The sequence below is a fragment of the Harpia harpyja genome, chromosome 21 (genome assembly GCF_026419915.1).
Source record: "Harpia harpyja isolate bHarHar1 chromosome 21, bHarHar1 primary haplotype, whole genome shotgun sequence".
Classification (NCBI taxonomy): domain Eukaryota; kingdom Metazoa; phylum Chordata; class Aves; order Accipitriformes; family Accipitridae; genus Harpia; species Harpia harpyja.
Genome location: NC_068960.1, coordinates 10,923,986 through 10,949,956, shown reverse-complemented (window position 1 = coordinate 10,949,956; position 25,971 = coordinate 10,923,986). Strand labels below are relative to the sequence as shown.

The 25,971-nt window shown below is 41.2% G+C and overlaps 1 protein-coding gene across 12 annotated transcripts in view; it reads left to right on the top strand.

Moving 5' to 3' along the window:
- LOC128134617 (multidrug resistance-associated protein 1) overlaps nucleotides 1-25,971 on the top strand; it is a 71,893-nt gene that overhangs the window by 25,097 nt on the left and 20,825 nt on the right. For 8 of the 12 annotated variants that reach the window (XM_052772541.1, XM_052772542.1, XM_052772540.1 and 5 more), the window contains 17 exons: nucleotides 545-706; nucleotides 1,479-1,571; nucleotides 2,956-3,159; nucleotides 6,099-6,245; nucleotides 6,622-6,709; nucleotides 8,170-8,239; nucleotides 9,050-9,176; nucleotides 10,349-10,525; nucleotides 11,589-11,756; nucleotides 12,133-12,310; nucleotides 19,107-19,191; nucleotides 20,493-20,631; nucleotides 21,541-21,748; nucleotides 22,602-22,912; nucleotides 23,786-23,985; nucleotides 24,504-24,630; nucleotides 24,996-25,097. In XM_052772541.1, coding sequence (XP_052628501.1) covers nucleotides 545-706; nucleotides 1,479-1,571; nucleotides 2,956-3,159; nucleotides 6,099-6,245; nucleotides 6,622-6,709; nucleotides 8,170-8,239; nucleotides 9,050-9,176; nucleotides 10,349-10,525; nucleotides 11,589-11,756; nucleotides 12,133-12,310; nucleotides 19,107-19,191; nucleotides 20,493-20,631; nucleotides 21,541-21,748; nucleotides 22,602-22,912; nucleotides 23,786-23,985; nucleotides 24,504-24,630; nucleotides 24,996-25,097 — 2,586 coding nt within the window. Of the gene's footprint in view, nucleotides 1-544; nucleotides 707-1,478; nucleotides 1,572-2,955; nucleotides 3,160-6,098; nucleotides 6,246-6,621; nucleotides 6,710-8,169; nucleotides 8,240-9,049; nucleotides 9,177-10,348; nucleotides 10,526-11,588; nucleotides 11,757-12,132; nucleotides 12,311-19,106; nucleotides 19,192-20,279; nucleotides 20,392-20,492; nucleotides 20,632-21,540; nucleotides 21,749-22,601; nucleotides 22,913-23,785; nucleotides 23,986-24,503; nucleotides 24,631-24,976; nucleotides 25,098-25,971 lie in introns of those variants that run through there. The other 4 variants (XR_008232791.1, XM_052772548.1, XM_052772547.1 and 1 more) reach the window with 4 other exon arrangements.

Here is a 25,971-nt window from a genome sequence, read left to right as displayed (position 1 = left end):
CTTCTTCCCACTGCCAAACAACAAACCTTGTCTCATTTAGACTAGGGGTGTGAAACTGCCTTAGTTTGTGCAGAAATTTAGATGCATCTACATTTACAGCTTCATTTGGCACTTAGCAGCAGTGCCACCTCATCTTGGAATAAGCTGGAACATTTTAGAAAGCTGTGGACTGATTGCTCTGTGTGAGAAAAAAGTGTAATAAGAAGTGAAGATTCTGTTTCTTACACTGAAAAACAAAACAAGCAAACAACACCTGCCCACCCCCCACCCCCAAGCAATAAAACCACCAACCAACCAACCCTAACCCCAAAGACTGCTCGTTGTTTTAATTCTCTGTTAGTTTAAACCCAGGGGCTTGCTTCAAACCATACAACTTGCATATTGTAAGATGTGTAAGGTAAACAGAATATGAAGTAGGAAAAGGATTGCTTGTAATTTTGAAGATGAAGCTCTGTAAAGTATTTGAATTCTGTGGAGAAAATGCAAATGATTAAGTCTTCTGTCACATTGCCTTAATTGTTTTTTATTTTTAATCTGCACCTAGGCACTTGTTATCACAAATTCTGCTAGAAAGACTTCTACTGTGGGTGAGATTGTGAATTTAATGTCTGTGGATGCTCAGAGGTTCATGGACTTGGCTACCTATATAAACATGATTTGGTCTGCACCTCTCCAGGTGATATTAGCCCTGTACTTACTGTGGCAGGTGAGTATTGTATGTTGTTTCCTGTTTTGACTTGGGCAATGTGCTGCTTCCTATGGTCATGACTACAGACAGCTGCTGTTCAGACCACTGGAGGGTTTATAGCAGTGTGGAGAAAATGCTGTTTGTTTAGAAGCCATTCAGAGCTGCTTTTGTCACTGCTGTCAAGAAGGAAGGCAGGAGGTTCTTAATTTGCACATCTGAGTGCATGTGGGGAGGATGCAGATGGGAGCTGTTATCTTTTGGGGGACTGCAGCACCTTTAGTATCTCACTTGTCACTTGATTTAAAGAAAAGTGATCTTGGTTCTGCACTCTGGGGGTCACCATATGAGATGTTTGCTATTTCTAGTCCAGACAGTCACCAGCCTGACTCTTCCCGATTACCTTTCTGATTGACAGTGATAATGAAATTCCCCAAGGAGTCAGTCACTCCCTGCATGGGTCTCTACTTCAGAAGAACAGACAAACCAACAAAAACTACAAAACATTAAAAGATCTCCATATGTGTGGATAGATAGATAGAGATTGATCTATATCTATATATACCTCTCTACATAGGGGCTATATATGTATGCTTGTTTCAAAAATCAAAGCACATAAACATCAACCCAAGCCCCTCCTTGATCTTCCTCTTCTTCCCCCAAGCTGTTCTTGAAAAGGGAAGAAGAGGTTGAAAAGCTATTTCAGAATGTTTTTCTGGAGCATATGCAGTAGTTTGACCCAAGATTTTTAAAAATGAATTTGAATAAATGTTTACAATTAAGTGCTTTTCAGAATTTAGGTCCTTCAGTGCTGGCAGGTGTGGCTGTCATGATCCTTCTGGTTCCAATAAATGCTGTGATGGCAATGAAGACAAAAACCTATCAGGTTAGAACCTTTATATATGTGACGGTGCTTTTAAGAAACACGTTTTGTTCTTTGACTTGTTCCTGAGGTTTGTCCTTTTAAAATTTTTTCCTTCCCTCTATCTCTCCCTTATAAAAGGGAAGGGAAAGAAAAGTCAGAGACATTGTGTATGCAGAATAAACAAACTCACTTATTTTTCAGCCTTACAGAGTATCTGTACATAATGGTCTAAAAATTTTGCAGTAGTGTTAAGACCAAGGTAGCAAGCAGGCTAGCCAGCTCCATGAAATGCCTGATGATTGGATTGGAAGTAGTTTAGTTTTTAACTTCCTGCCTAAGAACAAAAGTGCAAACGTAAACTACTGTCTGCCTAATGAACCTTAATGAGGGAAGTATTCACATTTCCAGGATGGTGGCTGCAGTGTTGGGGGGTATATGTGTGTGGTTTGTTGTTTTCCTCCTCCTTCCTGGAGAGATGAGGAGGGAGAGGTCTTAGTTGTTGGCTGTTTTTAATCCCTAGTTGATTTTATTTAGAGGGAATCAGTTTGTTACAGAGGGTGCACTTAAGTAAATGTAGACTCAAACTCTCATGTTTTCTATTGCAAAAACTACTTCCAACAGCCCCACCATGTGCTTTCTGGTACAGACTTCACTATTAACTGAATTTACCGAATGTCAGAGAGGATTGATTTATGTAAATGAAACCTTTTAGCTCTAAGTGTTCATCAAAATATACCACAACATTTGGTTCCTACATGGGAGAAGTAGGGATATCTAGCCTGTCACAGCCACACTGCCACTGGTAACAGCTGTCTGGGATGGCTGTACTGGTGCAGTCTACTGACTGCCTAGTGCAGAGTCAGAACATTGTTTCAGCTTTGCACTGCCCTCGTTAAAATATTTTATTAAGATGGAAACTTCTGAAGAATGGACTTTCTTCTTATGGCTGAATGGAAAACTTTTCACTTTAGTGCACCATCAGAAAGCCATTGATAGGGCTGAAAATGGAGCAAAACCAAGTTTGGTCTCGGGTTAGATGCAAACTGCGCATCACTGAAGCTTGATTATAGTGGCTTATTTTTTAACTGCATATTGTACCTAGGAGGAACCTGAGTCCCAGGGCTCCCTGATGCGGGGTTAATCCCACTTAAACCAGTGCCACAATTGTTTTGATCTTGGTTTGGATTTTTAGTTGCATGAAGCATTCTTTTAATTGGTTTAAAACATTTTGTTAATTCTGCATATTTGTTTGTTCAGATAGCATCTCAGATTTCCTGCTTAGGAAGCTAGTAAGCTTTTGATGATAATGAGGTAAATTTTGCCATTGCAAAATACAAAGCTCAGAACTTTGTGGCCCTGCCAAGTATTGTGCTCTGCTAATTATTTTTTGCAATGTTGTTTTTAGGTGGCTCAAATGAAGAGCAAAGACAACAGAATTAAGCTGATGAATGAAATTCTCAATGGGATTAAAGTTCTGAAACTTTATGCTTGGGAATTAGCCTTCAGAGAGAAGGTATTAGAGATCAGACAGAAAGAACTCAAAGTCCTAAAAAAATCTGCTTACCTTGCTGCAATGGCAACCTTCACTTGGGTTTGTGCTCCTTTTTTGGTAAGTGAAACAAATTGACAAGTCTCTCCTTTGAGATCATGCTTTCCAAGGCAATGCTTGAGAACTTGTTTTGGCTTTGTTTTTTGATGAGCGGAAGAGTTAGAATGCCCTCCACAGTGGTGGGAAATTGAACATTTATGTCTCCATTTCTCTATGAAGAGGTACTACTGTTTCCTTTGAAACTTGGTAACATCCAAGTTGGATGTATTCTAGAAGGTAGTGGCCAAAATATTTAAAAATAAAAACCTCCTCTGCATCCTCCTCTATTTTTGGTGGTGTACATGAGGAACCTAGAATCATTTCAGTTGGAAAAGACCTTCAAGATCGAGTCCAACCATTAACCATGCCCCCTAAACCATGCCCTGGAGTACCCTGTCCACTCGCTTTTTGAATACCTCCAGGGATGTGAATCAACCACTTCCCTGGGCAGCCCATTCCAATGTTTGACAACCCTCTCAGTAAAAAAATTTTTCCTAATATCTAACCTAAATCTCCCTTGCCTCAACTTGAGGCCATTTCCTCTTGTCCTATCTCCAGACACCTGACAGAAGAGACCAGCACCCACCTCACTACAACCCCCTTTCAGGTAGTTGTAGGGAGTGATAAGGTCTCCCCTCAGCCTCCTCTTTTCTAGACTGAACAGCCCCAGCTCCCTCAGCCGCTCCTCATAAGACTTGTGCTCCAGGCCCCTCACCAACTTGTCAGATATAGAAGAAGTTACTAATGTGCATGGTACCCTCCAGGTGGTAGCTGTGGCTGACAGTGTAAAACTTCCCTTATTTCAGCATCTTTCTGAGAGCAGCAGGTCCTTAGTTAAGAGTCCTTGATCGAATGGGACATTGTGCACCAGGTGTACCTCTGTCTTGGGTTCTCCCAGCATCTGTTTAAGAACAATGTGGAGAGGTAAAACCATTGCGTACCATGGGATTGCTTCAAATTCTTATTTAAAAAAAAAAAAAAAAATCCTGATATGTGAAACATCCCCACTGTGTTTGTGGTTAGCTTACATATAAGCTAATAAAAGGGAGAGAAGGGTGAGATCGCATCAAAATTGCTTCAGACCCAATTAGAACAAGGGGCCATTGCTCTTTTCTGCAGAAGCAAATAAGAGCCATGACTACATTAGGATAAAATATGTGCTGTTCCAGTTGAAGGTGTTTCAGTGTACTTTCCAGTCTCAGATTCCTTCCCCACAAACATTTTTAGCGTTTACATTATGTCTTCAGCATGATGAAAGGCAGAAGAAGCGGTGCCCCGGGTAGGAAACATCAGCTGCATTCTTAAGTGAATGCTTTTCTAAAAGAAGTCTGAGATAGTTTTAATATAAATACATTATTAAATGAAATTTCTAAATAAAACTCTGCAGGTAGACTCCTTAATGCTGTTCTGTGGAGTCTGAGAAGACAAATTCGCCTAACGGGTAGCTGTTTCAGCACACATTGTGAATATGTGGCAATGGTCCTACACCTTAGGGGTTTTGCCACTGGGGCAGAAACGGTACAGCCTGAAGTGCAAGGCCGCTCTTTAACATGCTGTTTCTCAGATTTTTGTTCTTTTGTGTATGTTCTTCTGAACTTCTCATTAAAGAATTATTGCAAGTGCCTACTTGAAAGCACTTTTGACATACAAAACTCTTTATTTCCTCTAGTCCTCCTCCTGTTTCCATGGCCAGGGCTCTTTAAAACATTGTTTAATAACAGTGTCAGGAAACCGTTCATTTTGCAGTATCTCCCCTACTGCTATGTGTGCTGATAAGGGTGTATTCCAGACTAATTGCTGGTAACACAAGAGTGCAGACATGCTGCTTGTGAGGTTATTCTTTAGACCCTGTCTTGTTTTTGATCTCCGTGGGAGAGCTTTCGCCCTGGGATAAGGTTGTCCAAACTAAGGATTGTACAAACAAGCTACTGTACCAGGCACAGCTGAGTCAGCTGCCATATGAAGAACAATACGTGTCTTCACAGCAGTCAGCTATTTAACAGAAATACTAAACGTCTTCAATGGATGCTGTGCTGAGATGAGACTGTTCCTTAGGCATTTGAGCTAATTGTTTCAAGTCTTGTGGGGAGGGGGAATGCCAACGGTTAGCCTACCTTGATTTCTTGTTTTAAGTGGCAGTCTGTGGGAAAGGGTTGCTGGATCTTGTGATATACTGAGGTATGAGTGTTGTTACCATGGAAGAAAACACTGTGAAGGGAATAGATCTGAAAGTGGGAATATTTGGTTTTATTTAGTTTACTTTAATTTTACTACAATTTAATCAACACATTTAAAAAAATGTAAGTAAGTATATGGAATTTTTGAATTATTTTTATATCTTATGATTGATGATAACAATGTTTCAATGTAGTTTTCTTGTTCAGCATCGATCTTAAGCTTTTCTTTTGTGAACTGTTTAGGTATTATAAAGCTTTATCTTTCTAATGCAGTAACATTTCAAGTTTCTTGGAAAACAGTCTGTCCATGATAAAGTAGGCTGTATTTGGAAATCTAGGGTTGTGGTAGTCTCTACAAAATATAAAATGGGTTAGCATTGGGGTGTTTCTAGCTCTTCTGTCTATGTATGTTACTGATCCATTATCTGGTACCATAGGGAGTGCCTTGAAACTCTTAAGACAGCCACAAGAACGACTAGCGATCATTGCTCTCCTTCCCTCTCCTGCAGTATGACCACAAATAGCCTGGGATATTTGTGGTTTCACCCTTGCTATGTGAAGAAAGTGAGCACTTGACACCTTTCCAAGAGGAGCCATCACCTTTTTACAACAACAGATTTAAATCAAATGTTTGTTTTGCAAAAAGCGTTATCAGGAAGTTATTAGAACATTACCCTTTCTTGGATTTGTAGACCTCTGATTCCAGTTGTCAGACTGTGTGACTCCTGTGTTAGTGGCTTTAAAAACTGTTACCCTAACTGTAACCATTACACTTTGTTTCAGGTTGCCTTGTCCACATTTGCTGTGTACGTCACAATAGACAAGAACAACATCTTGGATGCTCAGAAGGCATTTGTTTCACTAGCATTATTCAACATCCTCAGGTTTCCATTGAACATGCTTCCTATGGTTATCAGCAGCATAGTGGAAGTAAGACTTCAGTCATTAACAGGTGTTTCTGTGCCAAAGTAGCCACTGGGTGGAAAGGTAACATTCCTGTGGTTAGAGAATGACCACTGGTGAAATTCAGCCACCTCAGAAAGGGAGCTTTGCATTTCCTGTGTGTTGAGTGCTGTGCAAGCAAAATTATCAATCCTGGTTATGGTGGATGGGTGTTCCTGAAATCAACCATGTTTCTTGTGGTTTGGGAAGTGCAAATCGGACTATCCAAGGAACTATGCAATGGATTTAAGGAGGGATTAGGAGTGCGTAAAATAATGATGTAATGTATATGTGGGGCAAAACAGTACGCTCTTAAATATAATGAGCAGAGCATAAGATAGTTTTCCATCCCTTTCCCATGCAGGCCAGTGTCTCCCTGAAGCGCCTTAGGGTGTTCCTGTCTCATGAAGAGTTAGATCCAGACAGCATAATCAGGGGCCCCATCACAGAGGGTGAGCTTCTTTTCCTGTTGAAAATCAGTGTGTGCAGGTTTTGGGTGGCTTTGCAGTGTTTCTTTTACTTTCTGTAACAAATTTACTGCATTTTGGTGAATTTCACTGCTAAATTTTAGCCAGAAAGCAGAGAAGGAAGTTTGTAAAATGAAAATTATATAAAGTTTATACCACGTTCTCAGGTAATCTCTTTCCTCTCCCCAGCTCCTGTGTTCAAACTACAGAATGGTTGAATCCAGACACAGATGGTCATTTAATTTAAAAATTACTTGTTCAACTGTTCTAAGTGTAGCCATTTGAAATTCGTAGGCAGTTAACAGAATGATTAATGCTGTGCCAAACCCCTGCATTTTGGAGAAGAACAATCATGTAACACTTCAGCACCCTTGAAGGAGAAAGGATAAGTCCCAGTTCTGGCAAATGCCTCTACTTTCTGTTTTGTGCAAAGACTGTTGCTCCCAGCGTCACTCCCGCTGTATCCAGTGTTGCCGGTCTGGTTATATAGAGCTGTTAAGGAGATACGTAAGCATGAAGGCAGATTTACTGAAAAACTAATGCCCTTTTTCTTGCAAAACGGAACTGAACTTTAACTATGTCAGTCATTTCTAAATGATTTTTCTTACTTCCTTTTTACAAAGATAGTGAAATCCCCATCACTCCCTCTCATGTGGTTAGTTGGGTTCTATATCATTTTAGTCACTTGGCTTTCCGGTAAGCAGTCATCTGCTGTATTTTTTTTGTTTGTTTTTTCTCTCCATCTTCCTTTTGGGAATATCTCCTCCCCTTTCTCAGCTGATAAGCATGAATACATTGCTCACAAATCCTTAGTGTGGGGTTTGGGGTTTTTTGTCCATAATGGGTTGTACTTGCATACTAATGTAAATATTTATATAGGCTAAGCATTAATTGCATACTTGGTTGAATTAGGAGTGGTGTATATTGAGTTGTTGCTGTAAAAACCTACAGATGCCAGTACCATGCGACATTTCACTGAACAGTATTTTTGGTCAAAATTATTTTATTTGGTAGTTTGATTTATTTTGCCCTATCATTCTTGTAGTAACTTGGCTTCACACATAGAATTGGCAGTTTAGGTTATGCTTCCATTGAAGCACAAGTCAGATTGAGACTGCTAGTTTTTTGAACTGACTTAGCAGTGCTCCAGTGGAGTTGCCAGATAAAAGAGGATGCAGCTGAGTAAGTCGGGATCTTTGTATAGTTGACATTCATGTACCTCCTGGTTACTGAATACGTGTAACCTCAGAACCTCTGCTGTCTTGATAAATTCAGTAAAAGGAGAACACAAGCTTTTGGTAAGCAGTGGGTCGTTCTGCTGGAAAAGTAGCTTTATACCTCTGCCTGTGTGTGTTTAGATTTGACTTCTTGTGGCATGATCCAGAGCATACAATTTAGCTGCTTGCACTGGCACTTTTATAAATAATGAATTTTCTATTTGTCAGCTGAAGGATGCATTGTTGTAAAGAATGCAACATTTAGCTGGTCCAGAAATGATCCTCCTTCACTGAACAGGTAAGAACTAGTACCCTTCGTTCCGCTCCAAAATCTTGCTGCATCATAAATGATCTGTATTTAAATTATAAAATCTATATGCAGAAGAGTTTGTTACCTTAAAGGGGAGTAGGAAGGTATATAATGGGAGGAGAGAAAACCTCAGAGATTTCAAGCTCTTGCTATGTGCTGCAGCTGGGATGAGCTCCATCTAGAGGATGCAGCCAGATTAGCCCCTCGTAATTATCCCTAGTGCCTCATGTTTGCACGATGTCCTCAGAGTCTTCTTTTTAAAATCTTATTCTCGCTGAACTGTAGCCATCCTTGATGCCCGTGCTGGAGAAAACCAGTGAATCTTGCACATGCTATGACTAGCAAAGTAACTGGGGTGATGCAGCTACAAGCTGTGTCTTCCCTGTGCCCTGTCCCCTTCCTTAATTTTGGCTGCTCTTTCTTAGGCCTTAAATTGCATAATCTTTGGGACAAGGATGCTGTTTGGGAAGCATCCGTTGGTATTTACATTTGTGTTCACAGAACATTTGAGAGAAATACTGGACAGGTGGTGTCACAGTGCTGCTATTTTTGATTTTTTTTTTTTTCCTTCCCCTTTTGACTAATTACACATTAAGATGCTATGTCCTAAGTACAAGAAGAGCTGGGTGCTTTCTGAATGAGAGGTTTGCATTTTCAAACAGTTAAATTTTCTGTGCTGTGTCAGCATTTGCAGTGGGTATTCACATTGCAGCCGGCTTTATATGGGCTGTTCAATAGACTATTTAACTACTGGGATGTGCCATCAAGCAAGGCTGAATTATGTGCACTTTATTTCAGCATTAATTTCACTGTTCCTGAAGGCTCCTTGGTAGCTGTTGTTGGTCAAGTTGGCTGTGGAAAGTCTTCATTGCTGTCTGCATTACTGGGGGAGATGGACAAAAAGGAAGGCTACGTGGTTGTCAAGGTGTGATGTGTCTGAAGAATTGTTCAGCTATTTGTGGGTATTGACAGAGGGATTCTAGATTTCTAAGTGGTGTGAAGAGAGGCAGAGACAGCCTTGCAAATGAATGCATTTTTTAGCCTGATTTCCTGGCAAGCCGTGTATATGCCGTAGCCTGCACTCTGTATAATTGCCTGTTAAGGCTTGGTCCAACAACTTCTAAATCTGTCGGTTTCTGATTTAGCCAAATAGACAGAATGTTGGAGGTCTCAAAGACAAGTATTCTGGCGAGTCTTGTTGGCAGACAGGAACCAATACAGCCAGGAAGAGCAGTATTGGTTCACACCTTCTTAAACATCAGAGAATTACAAGGAGAGAGGGTATACCCAGATATCCAAACATGGGTAAAGCTGCTGTTGTAGTTTGTACTTTCTTAGACATCAGAGTTGCACAGAGGTCACAGAGGAAAAATGACCTGGAAGTAAGTAAATAAGTAAAAAGTCCTTGTTTTGGATTTTGCTGCTGCTGTAATGTAGGGAAAGAGAATTATTTTAAGAGCAAAACAAATATGTTGCATTTAAAAGAATGCACATTTGGTCACCTCCAAAATTGTTCTGGAAAAATAAAGTAGGTGAAATCTGAATCACTGATTATTTGTGCAAAAAGAGAACTTTTCTTTTTCTTGTGCAGAACTAATCTTCAAATCAAAATACTTTGCAGTAGCTCAGTCTCTTCTTTGAAGTGACTTTTATATAACAACTACTTCCCCTACTTTCTGCAGAAATCTCTTGGCAGGGATGCATTTGTTAAACACTTGCATTCCATAATAAATTGTTTTATGCAGAACATAATTTATAACTATATGAAAGAACTAATGACTTTTGACATTCAGTAATTGTGCAAACATATTCTCTAAACAAATGTTTCCTCCAGGTTTGTTACAGAATCATATTTTGTTTGGAGTCCTTCATTTTCCACCAACACACTTTGTTACAGTCACTTGTAGAGAGGATTATAAAAGTAACATTTTGGAGGAGGCGGTAGCCCAAGAACTACTTCGTGCAGTTTTGAAATGACCATAGGCAATTTGTGAGGTGATTAGCACTGCCTGCCTCACAAAGCCCTGCTGTGCTTTGACTTTTGTGTGCAGACTTTTGGTCTAAAGTACTGAATAAGGAACTTTATTTTTCTTGCAGGGCTCAGTAGCCTACGTTCCTCAGCAAGCCTGGGTCCAAAATGCAACTCTGGAAGATAACATTATCTTTGGAAGGGAGATGAATGAGAGCCGGTACAAGCGTGTGATTGAGGCTTGTGCACTGCTGCCTGATATAGAGATTCTTCCTACGGGAGACAAAACAGAAATAGGAGAAAAGGTATTTAAATACCCACTCTGCCATAACAGTGTTATTGCTAGTAGTTAAGGCTATATGACTTCTATTCTACTTTACCTTAAAGTTGTATTGAATTTAAAACATTCAGAGTAGAAGTCCTCTAGAATAAAAGACAAATTTGAACAGTATGTTTTCCTTGTCTTTAAGCTCAAAGGGGACGAAACCTGTCCTCAATTACAAACGCAAAAGCTTCTTGCAATGACAGTTTTTAATTGCCTCTAAGTTGCCATGGTCACAGAGCAGGAAAACGTATGGAAACAGGAAGACAAGAATCTTCTGAACACTTCAGCTTCATTTAAAACAAGCAAACACCTCCCCCAACCCCCCACCAAAACCCAAAAAACAGACCACAGAAACAACCACCACCCCAAAACTGGCCTTTGGTTGCAAAAGTATGTGTGGTGTGGGATTTAGAAACTTGCATAGATGTTGTCGTGCCCTGCTATGGGAGCAGGACTGGGTGTCCCCTAACCATGTGGCCAGCAAGGTATGTGTATGTAACCTGCTCGGTGTTCTGCTAAGCTGATGTTCTCCAGAAGACAGGGATGTATAGGGATATGTGCTTTGCCTGCTGACTAGTTATAGGTGGGGTATAGCTGCCAGCTGACAGCCCCAGATTCAGTAAAGGGTGCAGCTTTATCTTCCTTATTGGTCAGCAGATCAGCCAAATTGTAGAGCGTGAACAGAGTTTGTTTATTAAATCGGAGGCAGCACTGCAAATACACAGCTGAGAAGAAAAGTAACCTCTGTGCAGAGTTAGGTAGGTCAGTCTGAATTAACTGCTTTACAAGACTAGCAAACACTTTTTTTTATTAGTCCCTCCCTGACAGTGAGAACTTAAGATGTGCCTCATTCCAAGAGGAGATTGACTGTGATTGCTTATGCTGTTGTGGTAGTGAAATTATTTGTGATGGAGATCTGTTTCATACAAAGCTGGAATTTCTCTAACTTGCATAAATCACCTATGACTTGTGTCTTTCACAAACTGTAGCAAGACATCTCTTTTCAGCTGTAAATTAAGGATCATATTTTCTTGTTTCCCCAGGGTGTGAATTTGTCTGGAGGACAGAAACAGCGAGTCAGTCTTGCTCGGGCGGTTTACTGTAATGCAGATGTCTATTTATTTGATGATCCTTTATCAGCTGTCGATGCTCATGTTGGGAAACATATTTTTGAAAAAGTTATTGGACCAAAAGGAATCCTGAAAAATAAAGTATGTCATAATGAGATACTTGTCTCTAGAGAATGATTTGGTTTTGTTTGCTGAGTTCAAATGATTCCAAGTTTGTCAAGTTGCATATTCAGACTTTTGTTTCAAACATCTGAAAAATGAAAGGATCCTTCTGAGATTTGTAGAGGACTTTTATAAAACACTGAGTTTTTATAAAGAAATGTGCTGTGGTTTCTGTAATTCAGAATTCTTTGATGGAAAAAATGAAGACAAGGACAGTATTTTTTTCTTAAAAATGCTGCACGCCTGTCCATAGTTATTACTGTATTGCACACAATTCAAGCAGCAAGAGCAGTAGTTCAACCATTGTATTAACTGATTTGAGATGTTAGAAAAACTTTTTTCTTTTGCTATTTAGACACGGGTTTTGGTAACCCACGCGATCAACTATCTGCCTCAAATGGATTCAATTCTGGTAATGTGTGACGGAGAAATCTCTGAGATGGGCTCCTACCAGGAGCTGCTGAAGCAAGACGGGGCTTTTGCAGAGTTTCTTCGTACATATGCTAATGCTGAACAAAGCATGGAGAACAACGGTAAGCTTACAAATAAATTCTTTTGGGATAAGCTGGTGTGTGGCATGTTAAGGGAGTCATGTTAACAGAAAAATAGTAGTAGTGGAAGGAAGGTTAAAAGAAATTACTATTTCTTCTGATACACCTATAGGTAGAGATGCTTATTTCTTGAGGGGATTGAAGGTTGTGAGATTAAACGCACATTCTTTCTTAAAGTTTAGGAAAATGTGGAGCAGATCTGTAGTAAAATTCCTCTCACTTAGAGCAGAATTCAGATGGTTGTGAGATCAAGTAAAGGCCAGCTGGGCTTTACACACCCTTCCTGTGTGCTTATTAGGATGTGTCATCTTTATGCAGATAATTCCTTTGGGGATGGGGAGGAGGAGGAGGAGGAAGAAACAAGTCATTTTTCTAGCTGACATCCCTGACTCCCGCTTCTGCTTTACAAAACAGCTGTAGAGCTACACTGATATGGGAATATACTTTAGATATTTTTTTTTTTACCTGCTGATGGTTGCAGTATTGGATGTTAATAAGGGAACTTAGTCTTTTGTCTCCAGCCTGTTTCCTTTACCAGCTTGCCTGTAGTGATTTCCTGACACTCCTCCATATGCTCATGCCAAAAAGTATTGAGGGGTGCTTGCACTGTGCTCACTGGGGTTAAGTTGTTGCTGTGTGTCATGGTTTAAGCCCAGCCAGCAGCTAAGCACCATGCAGCTGCTCGCTTGCTCCTCCCCTCTCCCAGTGGGTTGGAGGACAGAATCTGAAGAAAAAGGTAAAACCTTGTGGATTGAGATAAGGACAGTTTAATAGGACAACACAAGGAGAGAAGAAGTAATAACAACAACAATACTAATAAAAGAATGTATAAAGCAAGTGATGCACAATGCAATTGCTCATCACCTGGAACCCCATGGTCAGCCCATTCCCAAGCAGCAATTTTCCCTCTCCCTCCCCAGCTCCCCCAGTTATATAGTGAGCATGAATATCACATGTTATTGAATATCCCCTTGGCTATTTCAGGTCAGCTGTCCTGGCTGTGCCCCCTCCCAGCTTCTTGTGAAAATTAACTCTATCTGAGCTGAACCCAGGACAGCATGTGCTTGAGGCCTGTTTGGTAGCAAATGCTGGCTGCTGAGTGATCCAGAGCAGGCTCTCCAGAACAGTGGAGGGATTGAACCCACTTTTTCCCTTCATCTTCCATTTGGAAAACCGTTGGTTCCCACCCATGCCCTAGAGGGAAAGCAGAGGCATTTTTTTATTCTACTCCTCACATGCCCATCACAGGCAAAAGAGAAATGGTGCCACTTTTAGCTGCACTGATAGACCTGCGAAGTGTTAAAAGAGGTGTTGAATAGCTGTCTTTGGCAAGGGGCTGCTCCTGATGCTCATCTAAAAATTCCTCGTGTGAGGGCTGTGATGGTCTGCCGTATTCTCTGAAGCTGCGCTCTGCTGTCCAGGCTGACAACACAGACTGCCCTTGGAGGCTGTGAAAGAGCGGTTTCCTTCCTGGATGTGCAAGGTGGCATCTTCTCCAGCTGTCCTTGATGGGGAGTTGGATTTGGGGGTGATGTGTCGAGCTGAGGCTGAAGGTTAGGATGCACTGCTGTAGGCTAGCTCTCCTCTTGAAAAAGTCTCTTGATGTGTGTCAGTTGTCACTCTGCAGACTGTGACGCTGGTTTGGGTGGACACTGTCTGTAAACAGCAAGTGCTGTATGGGTGGGGTCTCCCACTGTGAAAAACACTGCGGGAAGACATTTTATGAAAGCAGAATCAGGCTAACTTCTGTGTATTTTCTGTAGGTGCTCCTATAGCTCCTTTGGGCACAGTCAGACTTGTTGCAGTCTTCAGTGTACGAGACTTTCGGAGACAAATTAACTTTATCTGTGCTTCCCTAGGAAGTTAAGAAGTTGACTCGTACAAAGATTTGCGTCCTTTAATAGCCTTGTTCTCTTAGCCTTTGTCTCCTCCCCTTTCCAAGTGCATGGTAGGTTTGGAAGTCCTTTACATTAAACTAATTTACTTTACTTTTCCATTTAAATACTGAAACTTCTTTTGGAAAGTGAGCCAGTGCTTTATCTTTTGCCATGCTTCTCTGCAGTTGTCTAATAAAAGGCACTTTTAACTTCAGTATGACCCTGGTGATTCGGAGAGGATTGCTGTGTCACAGGCTTGGCCTATTTGCAGCAAATTTGTTTCTTACTTTTGGTAGAGTGATCTTTTGCCAAGGGTAAAAAGTGAAAAATAGGGGCATTATTTGTCTGATTCACAGCAATAATATTATCAGGTGTGTAAAAAATTACTAAATATTATTAAAAATCACAGGTTCTTGGATAAACGCAGTAATCTGTGATGGGAGTCAACCTGAGCTAGCTGGAGGGGATCTGCATACCCACTTTAAAAGGGAGGTTCCCTTATATCTGAAGCTACATGTTGGCAGCCTGAAAACACTTAAGCTGGAGCAAAATAGAAAACAGTGCATTGGTGCTTTCTGGCTAGAACACATCCTGCTTCTGCAAGGGTAGGAAAAATTCTCCTCCTACCCAGCCTCTGAGGTTTGGCTGCGAGTCTGCTCCCCATTGACTCCCAGCCCTTCTCTCCCATTTGGATTCCTGAGGGTTACCTGCTTGCTGTCTGTGTGCTGTACTGCTGCCTTTCCCATCCTCAGCTTCACGGTGTTTCTTCTGTGCAATTCTTCTTGCTTTTAGCAGTTGTTCCATTCACTGCTGGCACTTAGTGTGGCTGATTTGCTCATGCCAGTACTACGTCCGCCTGTGCAGACTGGTCTGGAGTCATAGATGTGCCCTTGACTCCTGGGAGTGTTTCTTTTTTGGTGGAGTCCAGTCTTTCCGACTCCCCCCCCCCCCCCCCCCAGATTTGTAGCTGTTGCTGCAATACTTGCTGTAGAGATAGCAAATAGTTACTTTAAGATTACCTTTCTTACAACTGTTTTCCCTTGTCTCCTATGCAAACTAATGCAGCAGATGTTACTTTTTGTTTTAACATGTGGGGGTTGGGGTTTTGCTGTTTTTTCCAAATGGCTTCAGCATAAACTTTGGTTGGCCTTGAAAAGTCTGGAGCTATTTTTAGTGTTTGTGGGGAGTCTTTGGTCTTGACTGCAGTGCCTGGAAGATAGAGATGTACCACACAATTAGTAATTAGAAATCTGGTTTACATTGTGTGGGCTGTGCTTCAGATGGCGGTCTCCAGTCTCCCCAGCGTTTCGCTCTATGACTTTGCAGGCAAATAAAAGGCTGAAAGACCTTTCAATGGCTACTCAGTTAAGTTGGTTCTTTTTTTATATGAGAATTGTCAGCACGACAGGCTTACTCAGTTTTAGTTTGGAGGAAGAAAGGGGTAAAGGTACTCTGAGAACTGCTAAGGGTCTGGACTGTAGGTTTTAGTTCAACAATCTGCATATCTTGCATATCTTGAAAGGAAGTGTGCTGATCTGTCACTTGTGGCTATTCAATTTGAATGTCCTTGGGTTTCTTCTTTAATGTTGTGGACTTAAATTCCCCAAATTCAAGCTGTTGTCCTGTACAAAGCAGAAATCTGCTTTCTGGAAAAGATAGTATGATACAGGCGTAAGATTGGCAGGGCCTTGCTTGGCCTCTGTATAAATTGCTTCCCAATTGCAGCAATGAGAAAAAAAATTTAGATTTTTTTTTTTTTTTCAAGTGCTGAGTTTGAAAGGAAGATAGCTTCCTTGCTGAATAGCTTTGTATTATATGCTAGGTAGTAGCGTGTATTTCATAATAAAAATTAATTCCACATTACAGGCTGCGGTTTCATATCTGCAAGGAAAAAGCATTGTGCCGTCATGGTTAACGCTATCTCCCAGTAAAGCCTAGCACACCTGTATTTTGTGGCTGTGCTTCTTTCTAACAGCATCAGGCTGAGTTAAGCTTAATAGCAGTGTTGGATAGTTAAGATAACTTGTGTGATGCCTGTAGGGATGGTTGGGCGTTTCTCTCCTTTCTGACTCCTTGGGAGGCAAGAGTTAAATATTGAGATGTGTTGGCTCTTTTCCAAATGTTGTTGTGGAATCTGGAATGGTAATTCAGGAAACACCTGTCTTCATCAGGAAATAATCTGGCTTTCTCTTAAATTCATTTTACTTCTAGCAAAATTAATCTCTTTCCTTTCTCTCTCCTAAAGCAAAAGCTATTTGCAGCCTCTGCCTCAAATGGCAGAAGCAAATACTGATTCAAGATGAGTGCTGTTAGGGTATCAAGATGCTTGGAAGAGTGAAGTATCTCACTATTTCTTAATCTGTCTATGCAGGATGATGACAGGGGGCTACACAGTAGATGAGACTAAGTAAACCTGTGCTATCACAGCTCTCCTCTCATTGCAGTTACATGACTAAAGCAAGGGAGAATAGCAGAGCTGTGGGAGGAGAGCCGTAGCCACATGGACAAAAGTTGCCACTCTGAAAACATGATGCTTTGCATCTTTAATGTTAAAGTCAGGGACTCTCTTAAGATTCTTGAATGAAGTCTCATCCCCACCACTGGGGAAGATGCATATGGTAGTTCTCTGTACGTAGTGAGTTTTTCTGTCATTGTCACTATGAGGCCACTTTAGAGTCACTTTTTTTGATGATCTCTTAGTGCATATCTTGAAATGAAGTTTCTTGATGGTTCACTTGTAGCCGTCTGGTTTGGATTTTTTTTCTTTTTCCTCAAGGCTGATTTTTTTTGACTGTGTATGAGGCTTGGGATTAAAAAGAGGTCCATTTCAGCAAATTTGATCCTGCCTTGGGCATTTCTGGTTTTGTGGTTTAGGTTGTGTTACTTGGATGTGTTTGTGTTTGTAAAGATTGAAAATGGTGGAGTGTGTTCTGGAAAAAGTTAATTGTATATACTTTTAGACTCAGATCCTTCATTAGAAGGAGCGATTCAACCTCTGGAAACAGGTAACTGCTGCTTTGCCATGTGGCTTCGTATTAGTGCTTGTGTTGGAGTAATATGAGTAGCTGCAGTTCTAGAAGAATTATGTTTGCACAATAGAAGGTATTTGCTTGGTTTGCATGGTACTTGTTTGTGTGATGCTACAACAGTTGGTGTGTCAGCTTGTAGATAGCTCAGCAGCAGCAATTCTTTATCTCAAACACTTCCATAAGGAAGCTTTAAATAAACTTTAAAGGTGTACCCTGGACTTAGGAGTGTAGTGAGTGTACCCAGAGAGGCATCGTAGGTCATTTTTGTTCTCATGTGTATTCAGTACTTCGCAGCTATTCCCTTTTATTATTTCTGGACACATTTTTCAACAGAGCCCTCATTAGTGAGCTTATACCCTAGGTGCACATGCCAGATTTACTATGGCAATGTTGAGCATTTTTTGTTCTCAGGAGGTAAATGCAATATAAGGGGGAAATCTTCGTAACCTACAACACAAAATCAAATTTAAGAGCCGTTAGGGCAGGATGGTTTATTTGCGGTTTTGTTTTGTTCGTGTCGGCTTTAGAACTTCAATGATGCTCATATGATGCTAGAACGCTTGCCGGTTTTCATATGGGAGCCTTTCAAAAGGAATGCCATCAAATGCTTAAAATAACCAGCAGTCCCATATTGGTTTGCTTTCATTCGTATAAATAAAAATAAGAACTAAATCATTGAACTTTTAACTTTTTCACATTTTCTGCTTTCTTCTGCTTCTAGACCACACTGAACACTTTAGCTTTGGGTTTTTAGAGTAATGAACCGATGTTCAGTTTGCAGACACAGGAGGGAACAGCATTATGTTCAAGGAGTCCATGCTTAATGTATTGATGAACTGGTTTATGCATATGTTTTGCTTTAGTATAAAAACATGAAAACTTCAGACTCTAGATCTACATAAATTTTCCTGCATATATTTTGAATAGATGCAGGTGGGCTTTTTTGTTTGCATAAACCCTTTAAAATGCAAAATTCTTTTGTTACAAATTCCTAATTAACTTTCATACTTGAAAATGGAGTTCTGTTTAATTGACAGTTAATTTTTTAGGAGTCAGTCATTTGGTCTGTATTAGGAAAATGAGGACATAACTCGAACCTAGAAGTTTTACTCATGGCACTGTATTATACTGTATTAAGTTGCTCAGAGAAAGCTTAATATTTGAAGCTGACAGGTTTTGTGAAGTGTTTTAGACAACTGTCTCGTGTGTGTCGCATCTTGTTACAAATGGGATGTTATGGGATAACAAGACTTTTTTTTTTTTTTGAGAAGTGATGTTCATAGAAAGATCTCGTGTTTAAATTAATCTTGATTCCTATGGTTGCTTAAAAACACAAGGCTTTTGCATGTTGCTTCCTGCTTAATTTTGCAGGAAGGCTCAAAGTTAATAGTACATGCCTTCTGTTCTTACAGCTTCACTCCATCATTTACTAGAATGTCTTCTCATTGCATGCTAAAATGAAAATACTTATAGTTAACTGTGTAAAAGATGTGGTTTGAAAAGGAGTGGTTGGATTGTTTGGTTTTTTTTTTTCCACAGAGTGAGTCATAATGTGACTTCGTATTGCATGCTTTAACATGAAGTATGTCCTCATAATTATATTACATTATTATTACTGACCTACGTTTGGTAGGAAAATAGAAAAATAAATGTTCATTGTCTTGGCAACTAGTCCTGTTGGGGGTGGAACTAAACTGATTTTTTCACCTGGTCAATTATGTGTTAGTACATGTAAATACCTACTTGTGTTCCCGCCTTTGTTTGCAGATTAGGACTGCACCTGGCATTTAGGATTGAAATGAAACCTTTGTATCTTTTTGCTTACCATTTCCGTGTTTACTTTTTTGCACACCCCCCCCCCCCCCCCCCCAGATACACATAGTCCATCTGGAAAGGAAGGAAAGCCTATAGAAAATGGAGTCCTTGTGAATGAAGTCCCTGGAAAGTTGATGCATAGGTGTGTAGTCTCTTTTTCTTTTTCTTCTTGTTTTTTTTGTTTTTTTTTTTTTAATCCTTTTTCCCTTTTCCATCCTGTTACTCAGTTGTGGACAAATAGTAATTTGGTGTTTATGGTATTTCTTAGAGGAAAATGCATCGTGCTGTATCCAGCAGCCTGAGAGAGGCGGGGTTGCTGCCGCTCCATGGCTCCAGGTCCTACAGTAGCGAGGCTGAAGATATATTCCCAGCAGGCACACGCACGTAGAGCGTACATACACACCATGTGTATACGTGGCCAGCCACACAGATCACGGACACTTGGAGCACCCACACAAACACAGCGCCAAATGGCCTCATTCTGTTCCCATCTCTGGCTCAGCAGGATGGCAGTCCACTAGTGAGAATATAATATATGCGTATGTACAAAGTAGATCCCTCCCCTAGTTGGGTTCAAGGATAGTCTGCCCAATAGCTGCCCTTGGATCCCAGTCTTCCCAGTTGCTTGCACCTGGGCATACAAACCTCTGAGGCTGCAGCCCTGCTCCAGTTGCTGGTACAGACTGTTGCGCATGTATGCCTGCACACACAGAGCTCTTACGCTACTCTTCTTTCCGTGTGAAGAAATGGTTGTGTTGTAGTAAGATACCATGGGTTCGGCTTGCATGAAAGGGAGAGTATCGTATTGGCTAGTGCAGCTTTCATACGCGTTCCCAAAGCTTCTGCATATAACTGCTGTCAGATGGGATGAAGTGCTAAGTGGACCCGTACTCTGACGTAGTACAGCTGCTATTATGCTTGAGAGAGGCCAAAGGCAATCACTCTGATGATACCTTCCCAAAATCAATCTCATAGTCTATGCCTTATTCTTGTGGTGCTCTAGAGATGCTGTATTTCTGGAAGCTAATGAGTGCCTGGGAGTACAATTGCCCATTTTGATGCCAGTGTGGGTACCCTTTTTGCACTTCATCTGCACTGGATATGATGATAGGGTTTGTAAAGGCTGGTGTTGATGATCACCAAGCGTTTTTCGTTCAAGAGTTTGATTGCTCAACCAAGGCTTCTTTGACTGGCTAGCCTGTTACTCGTATCTGAAGATGGACACTTGAGAACTGAATGCCATCAGGGAGGACTAGGAGTGTGCTGTGAGGGGAGCAGGGAAGCAATAGTAACCATCGGCCTGATGATGACTGGCTAGGAGATTGATTATCACCAGAGTCATGTAAGCCACTGACTTGGAGCTGTGGACTGTTGAAGTCTATTTATGAAGTAAACACCTGGCCTATATCATGCTAAGACTGAAAAATAAATGTCTTCAAACAGGCAACTCAGTAACTCTTCAACATACAGCAGAGACACCGGGAAGTCACAGCACCAGAGCAGCACAGCAGAGCTGCAGAAGCCGCTTGCTGAAAAGAATTCCTGGAAACTGACAGAGGCTGACACAGCGAAGACTGGGAGGGTAAGGTCTCCTTTTCCACTTCTGCACTCTCTTTCTGTTCCAGAAAAATCCATGGGCTTCAGGAGAAAATAACTTCCAAAGACCATGTAACTGGGGTGAGAAAGGTCTGTGTGGATTCTTGGACTTGCTGCTTGTTGTGTAGTACTTCATGGAGGTGTTGCTGTGTCTTCTGTTCCCAAAGCTGAGCCCCAGGTTTGCATGCAGAAAGAGTGCTGACACCAAAACTTTTGTTTAAGATGATGGGCCTGATGACGTCAGAGTTTAAAAGAAGAAATTAAAACCTTGCAACTATTTCTTAGAGAGAGGTTGTGACAAATTAGGTGACCTAATGAAATCTGCCCTTCAGCATAAGGAGCTGGAGTTGACTCAGATGAATTTAAGCCAAGTTTCCACTGTAGACACAAGTATCTAATCCCAGGATACCCAAGGCTTTCTGAGAAACATAAGAGTGAGGTTCCTGGGAAAATGGCAGTTACACCTCCTAGCAGTGTTGCTTGAATCCTCTGGTTAAAGATAGATCATAGGATACAACCCATGTGGAGCAAGGATTTAATTAAATGCTATATAATCTTGTGGTAAAAAGAGTGCGCCAAAAACTGGAACTCTTCAGTGAAGTTTTTGGCTCTGCCACTGATGCTCTGTGTTACTTCAGGCAGCTCTCTCCCTACCCTTCCCTTTCCTTGGAAGACAAGGGAAAGGTTACGTGTGCCTGCCCGGGAGGGATGTCAGGTTTGGCACATCTCCACAGAACCACTTTGCAGCTTGTGTTGCCAAGCAGCAGCTCTCTAGAGTGCAACTGTTGTGTTTTTATGGCCTGATGCAGAGATATTGACTTTAAATAGGGGGAATTGCTGGTTTTGAAACTTAATCTGCAAAATGAATATATTTTTTTTCCCCTTCTGTCTTCAGGTGAAGGCAACAGTGTACTGGGACTACATGAAAGCAATTGGACTCTTCATCTCTTTTTTGAGCATTCTGCTCTTTATGTGTAATCATATAGCCTCCCTGGCTTCCAACTACTGGCTAAGTTTATGGACGGATGATCCTGTTATCAATGGGACACAGCAGTACACAAATGTCAGACTGGGAGTGTATGGAGCACTGGGAATTTCTCAAGGTTTGCTTGGTCCTTCCTATTTTAAGATTAGCTGGTTCAGAATGTTTCTACTGTTCTTGGTGATCTTGTATCCCCAGAACTGCAGCAGCAGTTTGCTAAGGATTTGAGAGTGGGGTGTTTTTTTTTTTTTTTTTCCTTTGTAGAAAGATGAAAAACTTGAGTGAATAAAAAAAGGGCAAGCAAACCAACCTATAAAACTATTTAGTTAGTGAATATGGTTTTCTTTTGTTTGTACAAAACAAGAATGAAAGTGGTTTGCAGGGGCTGATGAGCCAGCAGTTGGTGATAAAACGTCTGACCCAGGAGATGGCTCCTTAGGCTGTAAACAAACCGTGCTGGCCTGGTTCGCAGGGACGGTTTGTCACAGGAGGCCATCGCTATGCTGCCTCCCTTGCAGCCATGGCCTGGCTGAGCTGTGTAGGCAGGTGTTTCCTCTGACTGTTTGAGGGTCCATCCAAGGCCCCACAGGGAGGCCAGCTCTGCGGCTTTTTACGTGTCCTCTTTGTGGTCACTCCAAGTACCTCATTTCAGAATTACCATAAAAATCCTTCCATAAAAACTAAATGCTATGTTAAAATTCAGTGGTCTTTACTCAAGGAAAGTGCTCAAATATTACACCAAATTTTGTAATGGAGAAACAACTTCTTCCGTGAGTGAAATGTGGTGTTTTCACTGATATTTTTTTTTTTTAATTTTTTTTAATTACTTGAAGTAGTTGCTGAGTCTACTTGTAGTGAACCCCAGTTCTCAGGATTATTGTACTAGAGACTTGCTAATGCTAAGTGATGACAAAATTAAGGAAAATGTTTTGTGTGAGAGGTGGAAGCAGTTAAAAACAAGTCGTCTTTTCTAGGTATTGCTGTGTTTGGCTACTCGATGGTTGTGTCAATAGGGGGAATATTTGCTTCACGACACCTGCACCTTAACCTGCTGCACAACGTCCTCAGGTCTCCAATGAGTTTCTTTGAACGTACACCCAGTGGAAATCTGGTGAACCGTTTCTCTAAGGAGATAGATACCATTGACTCCACCATTCCACCAATCATCAAGATGTTCATGGGCTCGACATTTAATGTGATTGGTGCTTGTATCATCATTCTGCTGGCCACACCTATAGCTGCTGTCATTATTCCACCTCTGGGACTTGTCTACTTGTTTGTGCAGGTAGGGGGGTTTACCTGGGGGCACTGGGACCAGCAGTCACTTATCCTCTGTTAATGAAGACAGTTCTTTTCTGACTCTGCACTGGGATGGATTTTAATGTGTTTGACTTGAGTCATGCTTGACTGACTGTGCTTTGCATGGTTTCTTGATTAGCTGACGTCAGCAGAGCATTTCCTTCCGTTGTCAAGTGTAGAGTGACTTCTGTGCAGAAGGTAATCCTTGAATACCTAAGCAGGCTTTATAAAAATGCCATTAGATTTTGAGGCAAATTTTGTATAGCTTGTTGCTCAGAGCCCAAATATGGAAAATGTATGGGCTTTTCTAAAACTAGCTTCCAAACAAAAGAGTAGCCTTTAGAGGGGTACGTGTGCATTGCTGATGTGCCTGTTTCATCAGAATATCGTTTACAGAGCAAGAGGAACAATGTCAGCCTTTCAGTCCTGTCTTGTGTAGGCAGAGTGTGCTTGCTTCACTCTTGCTTTACTCTTAGAAATCTAGTAGAGCCAGTACAGATCAGAGAGAAGCTGGGTTTTGATTTTGACTCTTGAATTAGTAAATCAATCAGGCTCCATTAGTAAACCTTAAAGGCAGTGATGTGTGTGTTTTATAGTGTTGAACTAAGCTTGCAGAGAAGAGAAAGAGGAGAATGTGGCTATCGCATGAGGTGGTTTGATTGGTGGTTGTTTAAAGGCAGCAGCGTGTATGTATGTAATGGTCTTCAGGCCTAGAAGTGTTGGAGAAGGCTTGTATTCTTATGTGTAAGTTGAATCTCTGGAACTGACAGCCCAAATGGCAGGGAACTCTCCTATGATTCCCTTCGTCTTTTCAGATGCAGTCTGGATGTAACCATAATTCTCATACTCTGATTTGCAGAGATTTTATGTGGCCACTTCTCGTCAGCTCAAACGCCTTGAGTCTGTCAGTCGTTCTCCTGTATATTCTCACTTCAACGAGACCCTCCTGGGAGTCAGTGTCATTCGAGCCTTTGAGGAGCAGAAACGTTTCATAAAGCAGAACGACATGAAAGTGGATGAAAATCAGAAAGCTTATTATCCAAGCATTGTTGCAAACAGGTAACAGTGGGGTTGAAATATTGAAAGGCAGTTATATAGGGAGGGCATGGTTCTGCTGCCTGTGCTTCTTATAAATCACAGCTCTCAGCATACTTGTCCAGGGTAGGGAAGCCTGTGTGGATATGTCTGTTTCACAGATGTTTTGCTTAAACTTCTGTGATGGAATGAAGATTACTTCCAAATTTCTTTTCTTTCTGAAAGTTCCTGCCTTACTTCTGGGTAATATTTTTTTTTTTTTAAAGTTTTGATTCATTGATCCCAATGTTAACCACAACTGCTTTCTAAACTAAGACAGGAATTTATGCACCTGAAAGGTTTATTAATTTTGGATGCCTCTGGGTTTGCATGCTGCTGGAGCAGAATATCAAATACCTTGCAGTATTTGGGGCAGTACACAGGTGCCATATCACTAATCTTTCCAAAAAACAACACGTGTGACAGAACAATTGATTGGCCACATTCCTAATTTTCTGTGGGTGAATTACTGGAAAGATGCATTACATTTTTCTGTCTTGCAGGTGGCTGGCTGTCCGTCTAGAGTATGTAGGGAACTGTATTGTCCTCTTTGCAGCATTGTTTGCAGTGATGGCACGCAACAAACTCAGCGCAGGACTTGTTGGCCTTTCAGTGTCCTACTCACTGCAGGTAATTTTACCTTTTTAAAACAAAAAGAAAAAGCTCTGAATTGTAAGACTGCATCAGAAAGTTAGAACCTTGCTATGGCTTTGGAGGGAAAACTAATATAAGGAACATAGAGAATACTACCTACAAATAGCATCTGGGAAGTTCCTTCTGTGCTTTGCCTGTGTTAGGGGATGTGGCTAAGACAACTCATCCTCTGCATATTAAAGGCATCTGGACTTTTCTCCTATCCATCACTGATGAGCCAAGATCTTATCTGTGTTCATGCATTCCATGAACTTGCAGTGCTTTGGTTGGTTTGTGTTTTTTATTTATTGCAGGTAACATATTTGGTGTAAACTGATTCTAGACTTCTTTTCTTCTTGCAGATTACAGCGTACTTGAACTGGCTAGTTCGCATGTCGTCTGAGCTGGAAACCAACATTGTTGCTGTAGAAAGAGTCAAAGAATACGCTGAAATGGAGAAGGAGGTACATTGCGTTGTCCACCACACCTGTAGAAGTCAGTGTCCTGTTCTGAGGTCTCACCCACAGCCTGGCTGAATGGGTTGGAGAGTGCAGCTAGGCATGTCCTTTGAGCTGAGGGATGGGACAGAGCTTAGTGCTCTCAGTGCTCTCCCTCTAGGGACAGGCTATATCTTAGCGTGTAGTTCCTGTGGGTGCGTTTGAGGTGTATCCACTGATATTTATACAGTGTTATTTAGGAAATGTGCTGTTCTGCCATGGGCTAAGCAGTGGAGCTGTACAAATGTTTTGGTTTCCTAAGTGCTTAAACTTTTTTTTTTTTTTTTAATTTGTGTTTCACTTTTTGCTCTCAGTGTGGGGAGTAAAGAGGATTTACTTTTTTTGTTTTGATTCATATCACCTAACAACTCATTTCATCTGCAGTTGTACCCCTTTTGGCTACAGAACAGAGTTCCCTATGGCTTCTCTTTGCCACGCCTGTCACTTGAACCTGAGTTGAGTCACTATTTTTGCAGCCAAACCTTATGAGGACCCTTCCTAGAATTTTCTTCTCAGGTTCTCGTAGCAGACCAGTGTTTATACAGTTAAAAGGCTTTCTGTCTGGCACTGGCAGTGAATGCAGTGGGGTGTGTTCTGTCCTCTCCCACCTCTGTGGGAAGCTGAGGCAGCAGCTGTTTACTTTACCAGCCTGTTAATCTTTTAGTGCTTATGTCTCAGTTAAACTGCTTCTAGTTGCACGTCTGGCTTCCCCAATGGTTTCCTTACTGTGGTGGGGGTGTACAAGCAGGTTATCTGAATACATGTTGCATGTATGATTCTGCCATTTGTAAGAGGAAAGATTATCCAGCAAGTGGTACTTGTGATAGCAAAGCCCTTGGCT